Source organism: Strongylocentrotus purpuratus, unplaced genomic scaffold (assembly GCF_000002235.5).
Source record: "Strongylocentrotus purpuratus isolate Spur 01 unplaced genomic scaffold, Spur_5.0 spur5_scaffold_10, whole genome shotgun sequence".
Classification (NCBI taxonomy): domain Eukaryota; kingdom Metazoa; phylum Echinodermata; class Echinoidea; order Camarodonta; family Strongylocentrotidae; genus Strongylocentrotus; species Strongylocentrotus purpuratus.
In genome coordinates this window covers 19,687,590-19,705,201 of record NW_022145595.1, presented here as the reverse complement: position 1 = coordinate 19,705,201, position 17,612 = coordinate 19,687,590, and the positions used below count along the sequence as shown (strand labels likewise).

Below are 17,612 nucleotides of genomic sequence, written 5' to 3'. Positions count from 1 at the left end.
CTTAGATGCATGGCCCTAGGTGCTATCAGTGTCTGTGACATGTTGTAATATTGAAGCCCTAAAAAAATTGCACTTCAAAATATCATGAAGTGCCTCAAAAAAGTAAAACTCTTTTAGTGACCGGTTTAACCATACTCATTTTCCCCACTAGACTAAAGTGTTTGGTTTCGATTTCCAATCATAAATATCTTGATAATCAGACAGGCGATCAGCTTGTAAAAGTCATGGGGTTCCTGACTGCCCTAACAGTTTATAATTATGATTGCAGCATGAGCTAAAGATTTTTTCAGAATCTATGGCAATGTTACGGAGTCACTTTAAGGAAAAGTCAAGATAGTGAAATACATCATTCCTTTCATACAAAGAGGTTTTTTGTTTGGGCTTGAGGGAGAGAAGGTGCGATCCTTTTAAGATGGGGCTATGATTGTTGTAAATACTTTGTAAATATACTTTGTACTAAATATCCACATAAATAAACCTGTTTACAACAGTATTTGTTATATTATTTGAGTTAGCCGAGAGAGAATGATGGAAAAGATAGTACAAGGAGCAGAAGAAGACAGTTTGAAAGGATATTATGGAAACAAATATCAGTGGGGAGAGAGAGAAAGAGAGAGGGGGGAGGGGAGGGGTAGAAAGAAGAGATATTAAAGATAGGTGAGAGAGAGAAAGATAGGTAACTAGAGAATGGAAAAGTCGTATCTGATCATTTATTTTCATTAAAGATAACAATTAGTATGAGCAAAAAGAGAAAATTCAATCTTCATTTACATATATATTTTTTGGGGGTGCACATTACACATGCTATTTTATGCTTCAATTAGATCTTTCTCCCTTCCTCTCCTCCGTTTCACACTCTTCCTTCACTCCCTGTATCTCTCCTTCCCAGCTCTCCCTCTCCTTCCATTCCCCTCTCATTCTCTCTTTAGCTCTTACTCTTTCATACGCAAAACAATAGCATGACACCTTGACAAAACCTACCCTTTGTAGGCCTACTAAGGGAAGAAAAATGCGTGTGAAACAAAAAGAACTCGTTTTTGAGTTGCATTTTCCCTCTCTTTTCCTCCCTTTATAATCTACTTTCATTTGCCCTCCCTTTCCTCTATTCCCGTCTCCCCCCTCCCCCTTGTTCCCTCTCAGTCTCTCTTTTGCTCTTACTCTTTCATCACTCTCACAAAACACAAATATAGTAAGACGTTAGCATGTTTTTTAAGATCTACTAAGAAAAGAAAAAGGTTTGTGAAACACGAATAACTTGTTTTTGAGTTGCATTTTTTCTTTAATTTCCAAGATGATAGAATGACAATGAATCATGTAACTACGAAGCAATGAGCAATAAGATTCAACAAAAAAATTAAAATATGCTAAAAATTGTTCGAAAATTCCCTTTAAACAAACAACGATTATACAATATTTTCGAAGAAATGGAATTAAAACACTTATGATGATGTAAAAATCTTAAATCTACGAAGAATTAACAAACAATTTTCAACAGTATACATTGTTCTTAAAAATTCTTAAATATGATACTTCACTTAAAGTAAGGCTTAGAAATTACTGTTAACTTACAAACTGGGTAAATATGTTTCAAATTTAAAACGGTTGTTTGTATGCACTTTATAGAATAGAAGTATACTTTGGTGTATAATGCACAGAGTTTCCAGAGACATTTTGAAATTGTTTTTCTGCTTTTATTCTTACGAGTAGAATTTCAATATAGAACCAACTATTCAGAGAATACTTAAAAATGGGAGTGAGTTACATCCCTCTCCTTTCTTTAAAAAAAAATCTATAACATCATTCAATTGATGAAACTTTGGATACATGTACTATTGAAACCCATACAAGTAGATGGAAAGAAAATAATGTCCTTTTTTCAAGGATTGCAGAAAATCATAACGGTTCTTGAAACTCTGTGCACATTATAGGACACGCACATTACACTCAAAAATACATATTCTTGTGACATATTCAAAAAATGAAAAATAAAACTGCCACTCGGTCAACTGGCACTTGTAAAATTCTTTGGTATGTTTAGCTGTTTCTGATCTTAGGTTCATAATAACTATACTCTCTGATTTTCATGCAATATTCTGATCATCAAAAAGCAACTTTTCTTTCCTCTTTTCCTGCATATTCTGTTTACATCGAGGCTACCATAGTTTTGTAGCTCCAAGTAGATATTGCATTGCAATGGAAAATAATACTTAGTGGCATATAGAGAGGGTACTCTTTTAGTGCCGTGTGCAAAGAATGGAAAACTCCTCTCAGACACAGCCAATCAGAAAGCACCTTTCAGCCTTGGCAGCTTTTCATGGAATGTAAGACAAGCTTTGGGATTGGTGGGTCTAACTTTGGCAATCAGCCAATCACGGTCCACCTTTACTCACTTGGTGGCTACACAGCTACTAGCATCTCACAAGCAATTTGATTGGCTAAGCCATAACCTGTCCAACTACAATCAACCAATCACGGCTCTCCATTCAAAACCTTTAAGGCTATTTAGAATTGTCTGTTTTGTGCAGTGAATTTTGATTGGGTAACTAGCTATAATGCATTGAATGCTATGAAAATTTCCATGGCTTTTTAATACCAGCTAGTGATTATTTTTAAATTCTGATTTTGTTTTAACTCTGGCTAAAATTGCTGTACAAAAAGTACAAAAATAGAACCTGAGAAATATTCTCTCATTTTTCTGTCGTCTTTCGGGTGACGCATGAAGGTGGGGTTCGTGCAACGGTATAAAATAAAACATATAAAAAGGGTTCTTAGAACCATATGAACAAAATAAACAATATTTCTTTTGACAATATGACCAGTTATAGGCCTATACTGTGTTATAAGTCCCTGGTCTCGGACAGAGTCTTCAGGAAATCTGAGCCAAAATTTACATCAATTTTCAGAACACGGCAAAATGAAAGAGAACGTACGCAACATCATCAACAGATTGTGTTATTGCAAATGAAGACCAGGGACTTATCGAACATTGTGTGTTTAAAACTTCTCTGTAAATATACACATATATAAAGCTCTTTTTTCTTTAAAATACAACCTTAAAGTAAGATATATACTTAACATAATACATGTCCACGTGCGGGCACTGCAGGCTACACAAAAATGCACAAATTAATTTTCCTAAAATGATGAAAATGATGGATTATAACACATACATTTCTACAATGAATAGTTTGCAAACTGGTGATTTTTTTGTTTTACTCAACATTTAAAAGTCTTACATTACATGGAATTAATTGATAAAGGGATTTCAAAGTAATTACTTTCTTTAATAGAGGAAGTCAATGGGTTATAAACAAATAGACTTCATTAAGTTTGGGCTAAATTCATCACATTATTTGAACGATATTAAAGGGCTGCAACAGGAAAGTATTATCTACTGAAAGTGAAAATGGTATTAAGTACCACATCAGAATAATGCTCTTTTTAGCTGTCAACATATGATTTGAGTTAGGTACTTGCCAGATATGGTAACTCTAAAAACACGTAGCAGGAGTTTATAATTTGTAGTTTTGTCTTTTTGTCTGCAAACTAGCTATCTCTCCATAATGCATCAGAGCATCCCACATTGGATTGTAAACATATAACAAATTCTTTTTTGTTCAAACTCAAGTCAAGGAGATATTGCAAAGTCTGAAATAAAATTCCTAATTGCAATACACAAGGACGGCATTCTAATGTTTACAGGATATCTCTATCCAACACACTGTATCGAACCTCCGCAAATGGACGTTGCATAATAATGAATTGTTCAGTGGTTTAGATCTCTTCTGAAATAGGTTAACAGCGAATGCTGAGCGTACTTTGGCAGCTGAAAGCCGATTTTAAACCTGAATACAAAAACTGTCCAACTTGAATACAAAAGGGCATACAGAGCCATCTTTACTCCTAAGTTGATGGAGAAAGAGAGCTTTTGAAGCGAGTACTGTATAAAACACACACAGTGTACATTTTTGGCAAATATCAAACCCGTTCAAATAGACACACTAATGTTACCAATGTTACAAGGGAAAAAAACACAGAACCATTGTTTGATAAACTCAATCTGTTGCCATTTTGAAGTACCATGAACCAAAAAAAAAATGGTCTTTTCTCAACTCTGCTCTGGACATTGCTGTGCTAATTAATGCAAAGTTTGTTTAAACACATTGTTTCATACAATAAGACAGTAAAAAAGTCCTTTTTTCCTCTTCATATGATATGGCACGTATATTTCATTAAAGGCACTTAATAACATGAATAAATAGATTCTGCTATCACTTTAATATTGGGTCTTGAAAATTCATACCAAACTTTTGAACCTTAAATTAGTCTTCATTTACACTGAATTCATCCTAAATTTTGTCCAATTTCTTCTGTCTTTACGAAAGGCAAGAGTAAACAACAACAAAACTTTTAAATACTTTCATTTTTTCTAAGTATCTCCAGGAAATGATTCTTATTAGGGGCAGGGTCAAATGGTTTACTTGTGACTTAAACTGGATATCTAATGATTTAACTTCAAAAACACAGGATTATGTTGTGAAAGATCTATCAATAAATGTGGGCTATGGGTAAAACACTGGAACATTAATATACATGTAGATGACAATGAGTGCGATATATGTACATCAATGAATTTTCTTTAAAATCTAAGTTGTTCAATTCGTTCAACAAATTGAAAACTCGGCTTAAGTAGAATGAAAGAAGAATTAAAGGAATGATAAAATATGACTTAGGACTACATGAAAAGTACATAGGAACTCTATCTACATGATGATAAAACCTTAGCTGCTCAATTTCCAGATAAAACACGAACACTTGAAAATGCTCTCTGATTTAAAACCGCAATAAAACTTGTGAAATTCACCTCATTGATGCTTTATAACTTTGAATTATCAACACGAACTGTACTATTAAACAGGTAAAATCTCCCAAATTGGTGAGAGTTGGGATTTGTTTTCAGTTTTGGAAACATTTTCAATTGGTTTTTGTTAAATAGAGAAAAATAGGGTGAATCAAACATGTTTATTAAATAACACCAAAAATAACTCTTTTTACACATCTCTTTTTTTAATTCATTCTTTTTCTAACCTGCTTTAAATGCAACTTATTCAAATGAAACGATTTAAATGTGTTTTCATGGGCTTTTCAAGTGTTCCTGCAGTTTTATGCTTCATGAATTTCATAAAAATAAGCAAATGGAAGGTATTTAGTTCAAGCTTTCATCTGCATCACATCATGATCTATATACATAAAGCAAATGATGAAAATATAATTGCAAGCAAATGTCCTGAAGGTGATTTGGGATGAATAATCTATTTTATCATCGATGAAATGTTAAACAATATATCATTTTCTGTTTAAATGAACAAAACAAAACAAAAATTGGCTTTTCTTCAATCAATTCTAGCAATAAAGTATTTTAGTTTAGCTGTCTTAAACCGATTGCTATGACCAGCTTGAGTTTGTCAGGCAAAAGGGCATAAGTGTGATAGAAAGAAAACAACTGTTTTTAAACCAATCCAAGTTGTGCATAACTATAGATGCAACAGCTCCTCTTATCAAATAGACAATGTTGTGACTTGTTGTGCTTTAATGGGCGATAGTACACATGTGCGATAGATTTCAAAACCTAACCTATCCTTTTTCATGAGTCTTTAACCTATACAATTTCACCATACACTGACTGGCAGAGGGATATTTGGGAATAGGGGAATATACTTCCAACTCGAAGAAGTTCAGGTTATATAGAAACTATCTGAACAAATATCTGTCATTTTGAAAGACACAGATTTCTCTAACAGCTTGAAAGACAACTCAGAAAGACAGAATATCACAAAAAGCATTTTTTGCACAATATCACAAAGAAAGAAAAATGTCTCTGTAGGAATGTTACTCACGGCAATAGGATGCCTAAACATTCTCAAAATAGTAAGGATATTTACACCTTTTTTAGTTAGACAAAGACTGCTAACATTGTGTTCTGAAGCAGATTACGGAAAAAAAGGTATTGGTCTAGAAACCAAATTTTCTAGCTATGAGCAATATTCTGAACAAAACTAGTCAGAAGATCCCCCCCCCCCCCCCCCCATATTGCTAAATGTACACATGTAGTTTTCACCCTTTTTTCATGCTTTTGTTCAAAGGCTTTTTGCCTAATTAGCAATGTGGGCATACTCGTGATATAGGCCCCGCAACTGTTTTGAATCGATTATAATTTTAAACTAGGCTTCTAACTTCAGCCAACTCACTATATATACTCGTGATCTAAGCCCCGCGCAACGGCATCGCGCGCACTTCAACACAGCAGCGGGGCCTGTATAACGACTATACTTATATACTCGTTATATAGGCCCCGCGCTACGGCATCGCGCACAATTCAACACAGCAGCGGGGCCTGTATCACGAGTATATATTAGCGAGTCTCCTATTCAACTCGCTATATATACTCGTGATATAGGCCCCGCGCAACGGCGTTGCATGTTCTACAACACGGACATGGGGCCTGTACCACGACTATACTGTATACTCGTGAACAAGGCCCCATCCTATGCATTTTCAAGACGGACAGCACGGTAGTGGGGCTTCTTTCACCGAAGTATAATTAAGGGGTGTTTTTGAGGTTTAATAAATAGAGCAAGCAAATGATTAAAAAGGGTTACATTTAAATGATTAAATTTATCTTTTAGACCCTATTTTAATATTTTTTCTTTTTTAATATTTTACCTTCTTAAATAGTTTTCCTTTTTTAATATTTTTCCTTTTTTAATATTTTTCCTTTTTTAATATTTTGCCTTTTGTTTAATATTATGGCCCCTCTCTTTGAATTTTTTTTTTTTTTTTGGGGGGGGCCCCCCCCCCCCCGCCCCCCCCCCCCCCCCCCCCCCCCCCTCTCTTTAAATTTATCTTTTAGTTAACTATTTTTCCTTTTATAATTTAGATTTCTTTTAACTACTTTTCATACAAAAGAACTGTGTGATATCATTAAGTTTTCATCTTCTAACCAAATCAGTATTGATCAATATCAATGTTTTTTTTTCTTACACGATACTTAATCTAACAAAGCTGCAAAAATGAAAAATGACATGTTCAAATTCAACACACCATTTGCTTACCTCTAAATTGAATCAACAAAAATATAATAAATTAAAAACAAATGCACACTTCAATGTCATGTGTGTTCAGGACATAATGTACACATCTTGAAAGGTAGAAAAGAGTTTTTATAACAAGATTATTCATTAATACTGTTTAAGAGGAATAGAAGACGTGGAGTATTTACAAAGGGAATAGCAATGGGTGAGAGTATTGGCACTAAACCAAAATATTTTTTGAGGAAGAAAAATGCTTGCATAACTTTCAGCACAAAGAGAATTCAACTCATTTTTTTTTCTTCAGTGGACAGTACTTGATAAGGGAATATTCCGAAATTCAATTGAAACATCCAAACCCTAAAATTTGGTGAAATGTATATGTCACCTAGATTCTTCGTAAGAAGTTATTCAATTAAAAAAGGAACACAGTGAATATTTTTGTTTATAAAGAGCACTATACCAAGATGCATATAGTTAGAGAACCTTCTCACAAAATTGAACACATCTGACCTTAGAACTCATGAATCGAGGATACAAAAGATGAATGAATCTTAGAATCTTCGCATCCCCTGTGTACCTTGGAATGAATCAAATCGAGTATCAGCTGGTAAATTGTGCCGTTCTAATCCATAGCTAGACGCACCTGTGCTTGCATTCATACTGCTTAGGAGGTTACCAAGAGCATTATTGAGCTCTATTATACGGTCACTGGTCTGACGGGTAGCCTGGTTCTGCTTCCATGAGTCATGGTCTCCACTGGTGACTCTTCTAGTATCACTACTGGATGAACTGCTATGATGATCTTGCTTCCAGTTATCCCCTCTGCTTGCCTGGGGCTTGTTTCTTACTGGAGATGATCTACGCTGAGCGTGTGTATCACCCCCTGCATCAAATCGATTCCTGTCCTGGTTGAAGTTACCTCTGTCCCTCTTTGGCTCTCTTTCACGCCTCTCATCCTTCTCTCCACCAAAGCGCCCAGGAACATGAGGTTCCCTCCTGGGAGGTTCCTCTCTTTTGGGTGGATCCACACGGCGAGGTGCTTCCTGCCTCGGATGTGGGGGAGCAGCGTTTCTAGGCTCTCTGGTTTCTCTGACATCTCTTCTTGGGAAATTCTCTTCCCAAGGTTCTGGTCTGCGAGTGGGTTTTTCTCTTCTTGTGGGTTCCTCTCTCCTAGCAGGTTCCTCTCTCCTTGTTTGCTCTGTCAACCCCGTCTCCATTCTCCGCTTTTGCTCTCCCATGTATGCATCCATCTCATGCATGGGCATACCTCTGGCATCCATTGTGCGCTTCACAGCTGCACGGTGCTCTCGCTCAATGCGATGGCGAATCAATTTAATTTGTAGGATTTTGAGCTGCTGTTCAAGTTCCCTACTAACCTTGTCTTCTTCCTCCTCCCTCGTGCGACGTCTCAAGTCTCGCTGCCTCCTGAACTGATCACTTCTCCCCCTCTCTCTACGTCTCTCAGCCTCTCTCATCTCTCTCTCAGCCTCTCCAAATGATAGAATGTCTTTCTTGTCCTTCTCTTTGTCTTTATCAGTCTTCTCTTTGCTGTCTGGCTGTGCTGTGGTATCCACCTCAGATCCTGGTTCTGTCGTAATGGTTGGTTTCTCTTCACCTGGTTTGGCAGGGGATTTTCCAGCTGAAAGATAATAAGCAGATGAAGTGTAAATATTCTAAATTAGTTTCAAATAACAAAATACAAAATAACATGATATTCTCTGTAAAAATAAATTACATTTTGGGCAGTGCAATTTGGTGAGAAGCTTGCATTGGGGTCCCAGCTTCAAACTTTGAAGTCAACTCTTTTTCCTTTTTCTTGGCAGAGCAATTTAGAAATGATTGAAAACTGCATTGTTTGTTATCCTACCTGGGGATGTTGCAGGTGGTTTCATGTCCACGTTATCTCCAGTCTTCTCTTCACCGTTAGCAGGCTTTGCCTCCTCTTCTTTCTCTGTCTTCACTGCTACGGTAGCAGCATTGGCCACTTCTTTAGCTTTCTCCTTCTCCCTCTCCTTCTCTTTCTCCTTCTCAGCTAGAAGCAGGGATGGTGGGATCAGAGGTTGGTTCCTACCTCCTGGTACAGGGTCGTTACCAGCCTGGGAAGAGGATGACAAAGGCTGCAATCACTAGGCGATGACAATCATATTTGCCATAGATAATGACACTGACAATATCTTAAACTGTCTCTATTTAAATTCAAGGAACAGGGATCTATAAGATTTGTTGTAAAAACAAATGAAGCATTTTGCTTCAGTTCTATATACTGTCTATCAGCTCTTCACAAGCCTGTGACGTTTAGTTTAAAGTTAGATTTTGTATGTGGCCCATCCTGAGCTGACAGACCAGTATTATAAAGTTCTTAGAATCAATTATTTGCATTCTACTTTTGTGGCTGAATTGTAGAAAAGTACTGAAATACCCCTGGGAACGTTCATCTAACGGAAGATTTGACAACAGAATCAATATGGGAGCATCTCATGAACACAAGCAAACACAGGAAGGCGTTAACTCTGTATAAAGTGCTATTAGTTAGAGCCCTTCTTGACTCTCAGCGGACGATTGAACCCTTTATTTTGAGTTCATACAGCTCCAATGAAATCTTCTCCCCTGGTGTACACTGATATAAAATTTGAAGTTCAACTTCTTTATTAAGATATAGACATCTAAATGGATGTATAGACATGCTGAAGTAGTCCCCCTCCTTCAGTAAAAAGCTTTCATCTGATCATGTGGACTTTTTCAAGCCAAGTGACTCTTCAAACAGTTCTTTGCTGTTAGCTGCCTTGAGATGAATATGTAATGACTTGGCTTAAGAAAGTCATAGGAGTGGATGAAAGCTTGACTGGTTAATTCTAAAGCTCTCTTAAAGCTAATTCTTACCCATTCAACGTGGATAGTTCTTCCGTGAAGCTCAGTACGATGGAGATGGTTCATAGCCCTCTGAGCCTCAGAGCTAGCAGACATCATCACAAAGCCATAGCACAAGGTTCCTGGGCTACGAGCATTGGTCACGACCTTGGCACCAGCAACCTAACAGGAGAGATCAATGATCAATGAAGCAAGATGTCCTACAACAGGGCTTGACACAAACAAGAATCCAGTGCACAAGGCCCCCCCCCCCCCCATTTTAAAAAAAACTTTGGGCCCCCCAAATTATATTTGCATGCATAGAGATCGTACAGGTTGCAATCAGAAACCCCTTATGAAATAAGTGGAGCATTTCTTACAAGCATTTGTAGCTTATTATTTTCTCTTTAGAATCATTCCTGAGAAGAAATCTGCACCACTTTCTACTTCTGATTTCTATACATATGTGCATTGATACAAATTAAGCATGTGAATATCACATTGAATATCCCTCAATTGATCTTTAATCAATTCATCAAGTTCGCTTCCAAAAAGCAATAATATTTTCTGGAGTAATTTCTCATCATTAAAAAAAAACAAGTGAGTTAAATAGGGACAAAAAAGATGTGTACATATTATTCAGTTAATTTATCAGGCGATTTGACATCAAGTTTATGTGTGGTCTTAGGCCTTGGGTGGTTCAAAAGGGAATAGCTATCTTGGCATCTATTACTTCCTACAAAAAAACAAAAAAAATTGAATTTGTTAATCTTTAGCTGGGAAGGAAATGATTACGCCATGAGTATGTGGAGGAAGGGTAACTGAAAGGCACCTTTGCATTTTACAATAGACAGATTTTTCGATTGCTATTGTGCTGTCTGTAATAGCAGCAAAAAAACAAACTTAAAGATCCTTCATAATCTAATACTGAATCTGTCTTGCTGTTTATGTTTGAGCCCAGAGAGACTTATTTAGTATGTCTCACAAATGACATCATCATGATAGATACAGGTAATCTATACATGTAATAATAATCACATAGTGAGGTTACTCTAGCATGGATTGCTGGCCCCACAGGCCACAGTACAGTCAGGTGGGGAATTCCGATTACCATGCACAAACAATTTTAAAGGTTTGCAAGTAGGATATTTTAACCATGGACCTCAACTTGACTGGATTTATACCAGCCAGGTGATGACACGTGATATTAAAAGAACAATTAAACAAATCACACATTTTATCATTCTACCGGGTATTTTGTTCAAATGAAGAATCAAGAAAACTTTAAATAAACAAAGCTCACATCAGAAGAGAACTTTTCATTATGACCAAAGTTATGTGATTGCTACATATCTATCTTAGAAGATATTGTATAATCAGGGTTATAGTGAGCACTAACAAAATAATGTTTTTCTTTCTTTTTTTCTCCATAAATGAACAACTAATCATCTTTTTCAATAATAATATTTACATCCTTTTGGCCACGATGCTAGGAGTTCATTTTTTAATGTAGTTAGCGAATGACTTATAGCTGCAAACTGTAACAACAAAAAAAAAAAAAAAGCTCCTAACCCATTGCCTACAGGGGCTGGGTGGTTCCTGTATTCAGAATAGCCAACTGAATAGTCAATAAATCTTACCTTTCCATACTTGCTGAAGGCAGCTTTCAGATCGGCAGCACGAGTAGTCTTGGAGAGATTACACACCCAGAGGTTACGGCCTCCGACCCTTCCAGTACCCGGACGACGCTCTATGGAATAAACATCAACAAGTGAATATTGTAAGGAGCCAGTCAAACGCACAGATATTATTTATTTACCTACCAGAGTAAGATAATTGCTGTGAGGCACTTCAAAGTAAAAAACCATATATGCAGACAATCATAAAATTGGAGGGGCAACGCCTCCTGAAATCTACGCCATTGAAGTAAACTTCAATAGGACTAGGTCACAAAAGCTCTTATTCATTACACTCTCAATGTCCAGAATATATTGCTACAGTCTCTATGCAGGGCCAAAATGAACTTCATCAGGAGTGTAAAGCAAACATTATCAATCTCCTATTACCCTGGAGTATTTTAGATAATACAAAAAGGTCATCGGGTGAGAAAAAGGCAAATACTTTGAAGCAAAGTGATCTTCATAAGTAGAGCTTATAAGCCCAAAAATATTTGCTGCTAAATGTGGTCATGGGGGTAGATATTTCATAGCCGTGAAAAGTGATTGAAAACAAGGAAATTATTAGGAAACCACAATTGAAACAGCAAAATCTGTTAACTTGCACCGTCTTCTCTCTTGGTCAGAAGCTGGGCGGTTGCTATACTTACCTAGATCTGTAGCAACTTCCCTATATGGCAAAGGCAATACATTATACTTGTAGAAACATTTTTATATATCCTCAACTTAAATTTAGAATGTGTATTCTTAATGATTTATTAGAACTTTGGCAATGTTTACGTTTCTGTGGCTTTTCATACAGCATAAACAGTTCAGTCACATTGACAATCTTCAGTTGGTGTGCTGAAATTGATTGGCCTTTAAAGAGTGTTGACATCCATGTTCATTGGTTAAACCCTGAGATATGAAGCTATGGCTGTGGTTTGGGCGATTTTGATGATGCTGAGAAGATATCAGTCTCAGTGTTTGCTGCAAGAGCAATTTCTTGTTCTATTGGTTATTGTCATGTTCTCTGCTTACAGATAAAGGTAAAAAGTCGGTTGTCACTGTTATAGCTGCAGATGAAAGCTTTACTTTTTTCCTGTCCATGAATGTTGAATGTTGATCGATGCCATAACTTGATATTGTAGCTCCAGCATAAGTTGACATACCTTACAAACAATAAGGCATGGAAGTCACCTTCAGAGCACCAGTCCTTCGCCAATACACTGCATTTCTTGTGATGACTTCGGTGATCTGAAGAAAGATGACAGCGATTGAGGATAGCAATAACCGCACCCTATGTTTATGTGACGTGCCTTCTTTCCATGACCTGTCCAGCACATAAACACAGCCAACTGTTGATATTTGGTGTGGTGAATGATAATCATGCAGTTATCATATATCCACCAAGACTAACCAACCTTCATGGTTGCAAGTTTATAGGAAGTCAGTGTATGATGTTGAGAGGTGATGAGTTGTATCTGCACATGGCCCAAGTTCCAGGTACTCCTCAAGATGAACAGCAAAAACCTCATCATCAGTTACAGATTGTGTAGATGGGAAATGCTGTTCGACAATGCTGACAAGTTTTTCTGTTCACTGGCAAGTGAACATCTTGGCCATTCTGATGTTCACTTTTCATCTGGCAAAATGCAGTTGTTTGGTGTAGAGTTGCAGAGGTTACTTCTATTCTTGCCACTCCTCTGTTCAAATGATCCTCCACCAATCCAAAGGCCATCTCTTACATGCCTCTGTAGCAGAATGCTTGTAACATCTTTCCAGCAATCCAGAGTTCAAGTAATCTAGTGTTCAAGAGTTCTAGTGTTCAAGAGTTCACGCAATCTATAAATCTCCCGTATCTCTCTCTTCTTGTTGTAAAAGCCACAGAAACATGCCAATATTAAACCTATCACTAAAATACCCACCCACCCCCTTAATTAACCATACAAATGTGCTTCAATTTCAATTAATCTTATGTCTAACATAATTCTAGCAGTTATTGCCTGGGCAACGATGGTCTTACCTTTCGTTTCTTCTACCTGGTCACATGCTTCCTGTATAGCAAATGAAAAGACAATAATAATAATAATAGTGGCTACTTGTATAGTGCACAGGTCCACCTTTCGGTGCTCATGGCGCTTGTAAAGAATATGCTAATCTTTCCTTCCTTCTACCAGAAACAATTTCAGTCTTTATACAAACTAAATTAAATTCTATTCTTTGTTTCTATTAGCTGGCTGAACATGTTTCATGTTAACATGAGCTTCATTAAATGTATTCAAATGCTCATGTCCGTCGCTTGGTGGATGTTACATAATCTAGGCTTGTTCTGTAGATATGTTGTAAAGATGAAATTTGTTATTTGTGGTTCACTTACATTCATCACATTCAAATATCTAAAATGTTAGGTATAATCCTGTAAATCTGCCAGACAATTGGATCAAATAAGTAGATATTCTGCGGAGTGGACTTACATCTTCAGTGAGGAGTTGATCATCGTCAGCGGTGATGTTGATAGCATCATCATTGATATCATCAAGGTCACACTCCACTGAATCAATAACAGACTCAGGGTCAATCTTCCCCATTACATCCTGCAAAAACAAAGAGATTGATGAATGGTGATCAAGAAATACATGTAATGGAAGGCTCCGAGGCATACTGTGACTACAACTGAATTAAAATGAAGACTCTTCTATCATTAAACACTCATGGTCAACATCCTTACAATTACTTTGCACAATCCTTTGATTTTCAGTGTCAGTACTCACTCTTGATGATCAGAAATTGCTAATGATTCTAAAGGTTGGGTTATCCTTAAAAGTTAAAACTTATCAGACAGGGGAAGCAGAATCTATCCCACATCCCTTGTAGTTCAGCTGCAACATTTAGAAGAAAAAAATTCGAGGGTTTCAATTTAGCAGGCCACTTGATATTTGTAACTACAAACACATGTACCGATATAAATTGCATATTTTCAAAAGTTTCCTCAAAGTGCAGCACCTGGAATACATGCCTTCATTTAATTTCTTATATCTTATATTAAAGATAGATGAGAGATTTATACCTCATCTGTCATCTGGAAGTCTAAACCACCAGCATCGATGCTCTCTTGTGAGAGACCATCCATAGACTGATCACCCGTGGAGTCTACCTGGAGGAACTCTCCGTCCATCAACTCATCTGGCTCCAACTCCTCCATGGGATCTTCGTGTTCCTCCTGAAAACAAGAAATAACAAAATGAAGAACGTGAAAATATCATCTTCATGACAGTGCTTGCCTCACTTGGGGATTCAGATAAAAAGCGACTTGATTTATAATTTGAGATTATCTACCAACATGGGATAGTTTTTCATCTAGGACAAGTAATATCTAGCATACATATTATACAATGACTGTCATGACTGATATTCTGACACCATAAATCTCAAAAATTGACATTTTCTTATTTTCCCCAAAGTTTCAACTTGTCCTGCTTTTACTGAGAACATAAATTACTCACAAAAACATATGCATCACATATTACAATCCACGAACCCATTGTGCAACTGACGATTGATTAAAACTCTTGCTTCTGGCAAAAATGGAAACTGAATAGATGGCTTTACAAACCAAACTGGAGTGAACATTTGCAAAAAAATAGGACTATTTCAAGCACACACCACACCCTTTGTCCCTGGACAATACACGGTTATACCATATTTAAACAGTCCTTCCTTATCCAAACATACTACAGTGCAGTCTAAATGACAAGGTCAAGAGTATTATGGAAAATACAAGCAAAGGGCATGGGCTTGAGAAAGAGAAACAAATATGACTATATAGGGTAATCAATTAGGTTGACAGAATTTTGTCCACGTGTACTTAGGAAAGAGAAGGGAACATATTTGTCCAAACCTCCCCTGTGGAAAATATCGAGAGTATAGACTAGCGAAGTTGTTTCTCAATATTATAAAGCACCCAAGATTTTCTGGATCATTTTTTAATACAAGCCGTATATCCCATTCGTGTATTATTCATCATGGATTATGGCAGCTCACATGCAGAGTTTTACACTCATAACATGCTACAGTGTTAATAGAGTTTTAGGCTAAATTAGTATTTTTAACAACTTAATTAACAATCATCTTTCCTAAGCCCGATGTCAAGTAAATACTAGCCAATGTATAGCATAATGCAACACAACATCGCTGACATTGTGATATGCAAGCAAGTAAAGACACAGTCTATCACCTCATCTCTATCATAATAACTCTTTTAACACATAAGAGGCATTTTGACAATGTAGGCCTATTTCATGGACTCAGCACTTATCAGCATGTGGATAAAAAGAAGTCTAGGCCTACTTTATTAAGAAATATTTTAATATTTTTGACATTCTTAATGTTTACACAGTAATCATCCTCAGATTATAAATACAAAAGTAAGCAAAAAATTAATGGTAGACAGTATACAAAAATACTTACGTCTTGTCTGCCAGCTGATCTCCCTGGAACAAACAAGAAAAACCAAATTAGTTACAAAATGTTGACTCCTTAAGCTGAACAAGTTCTCTGATGAGAGGGTAGCTTTATGAGCATAGTGTCATGAATGCTTTTAGATGCAGACATTACATGTACACACAAACCATTCAAACATGGTCTGAGCCTCTTAGATGTCTGACTTTTATCAGACTCATTGAACGATGGTTTGGACTACAGCCTATATGACTCCACACAGACATGATCAAATTAATGAATGGTCACTGGGAGGAGAGAGTTTGAATTATCCATGTGTGTTACTACACATCTTTACATAAACACTAAGCTTACATTACACAGAGCTCCACACTAACTGTTCTCAAAGACATAATTAGGGTCACTTTTCTGTTAAATAATGGTTTTTCTTATATTTAACATGCAAAACAATTCTTATTTGAATATTAAAGACTGTAGTCCCATTGCACATGAAAATAGCTTTAAAATGACATGTCACTCAACCTGGTAGCCCTAAAAGTTTTCATAGGAGCTTCGTGCCAATAAAGTTAATTAACGCATAATTTATTCATGAACGCCTAATTAATTATGCGCATAATTTAATTAAGTGTACATTGAATTGGCAATTTTCATAATGCCAATTACCAATATGCTAATTTCACTGTAAAATATTTTACCATTAAAAAATTATGTTAATTACCAGATATCCACCTTAAAGACGTCATAAATTGGTCGTAAAGTGGTAAACACGTCGTACGTCGTATGGACGACGTAATTACGACGTCATTATGACGTCTTCAAAAGACTAATTTTTCCAAGATAATTTTTGTCGCATTGACGACGTCATTATGACGTCATAATGACGTCTTTAAAGGACTATTTTTTTCAAGATATTTTTTGTCTTCTCGACGACGTCATTATGACGTCTTTAAAAGACTATTTTTACCAAGATAATTTTTGTCGTATTAACGACGTGAAAACGACGTCATTTTGACGTCTTTAAAAGACTATTTTTTCCAAGCTAATTTTTGTCGTATGAGGCATCATTTTCGACTGCGTGCAGTCGAAGTTCCATTTAGTTTCTTATTCTTTTTTTCAATTTATTTTGCTGCAGAATGCTCTTGCCATTACAAGAGGGATTGATCCTCGAAGCGTTGGGAAATATGCCAAAGACATGAGGGTTTATGTCCAGAATAAACTGACCACCAACGCTGTGCCCCCACCTGACCAGCGGAAAACCTGTGACATGGTTGGGTGTCTGATGAATTATCACATTGTTTGTTTTTCTCTTCCTTTTTACAATTTGTTTGACAGTGAGGAAATCGCTCCAGCGATGGAAGCTGTCGACAGAGCCCTGGAACTGTTGATTCGTCACTATGGCAACAGCAATGAAGAGGTTTTAGAACTTATGCAGATGAAGGCTTGTCTAATGAACGCCTGACCTAGCACTCCTCTGTATGGGTTATTGAGATCGACTACAAGAGAGAGTTTTATCTTTGGCTACAATACATCATTCTCAGAAATGTAATACATGCAGGAA

At 36.6% G+C, this 17,612-nt stretch overlaps 1 protein-coding gene across 1 annotated transcript; it reads right to left on the bottom strand.

The window, feature by feature from the left end:
- Positions 1–7,047: 7,047 nt before the first annotated feature.
- LOC593217 (scaffold attachment factor B2) lies at positions 7,048–16,845 on the bottom strand. Its single transcript, XM_030979712.1, has 8 exons — positions 16,064–16,845; positions 14,664–14,816; positions 14,071–14,190; positions 13,620–13,650; positions 11,579–11,688; positions 9,972–10,121; positions 8,959–9,187; positions 7,048–8,730 (listed from the first exon to the last, which is right to left on the bottom strand). Exons 2-8 carry the CDS (start codon positions 14,796–14,798, stop codon positions 7,643–7,645), a joined length of 1,863 nt encoding a protein of 620 aa, XP_030835572.1. The 5' UTR covers positions 14,799–14,816; positions 16,064–16,845; the 3' UTR covers positions 7,048–7,642.
- Positions 16,846–17,612: the final 767 nt, after the last annotated feature.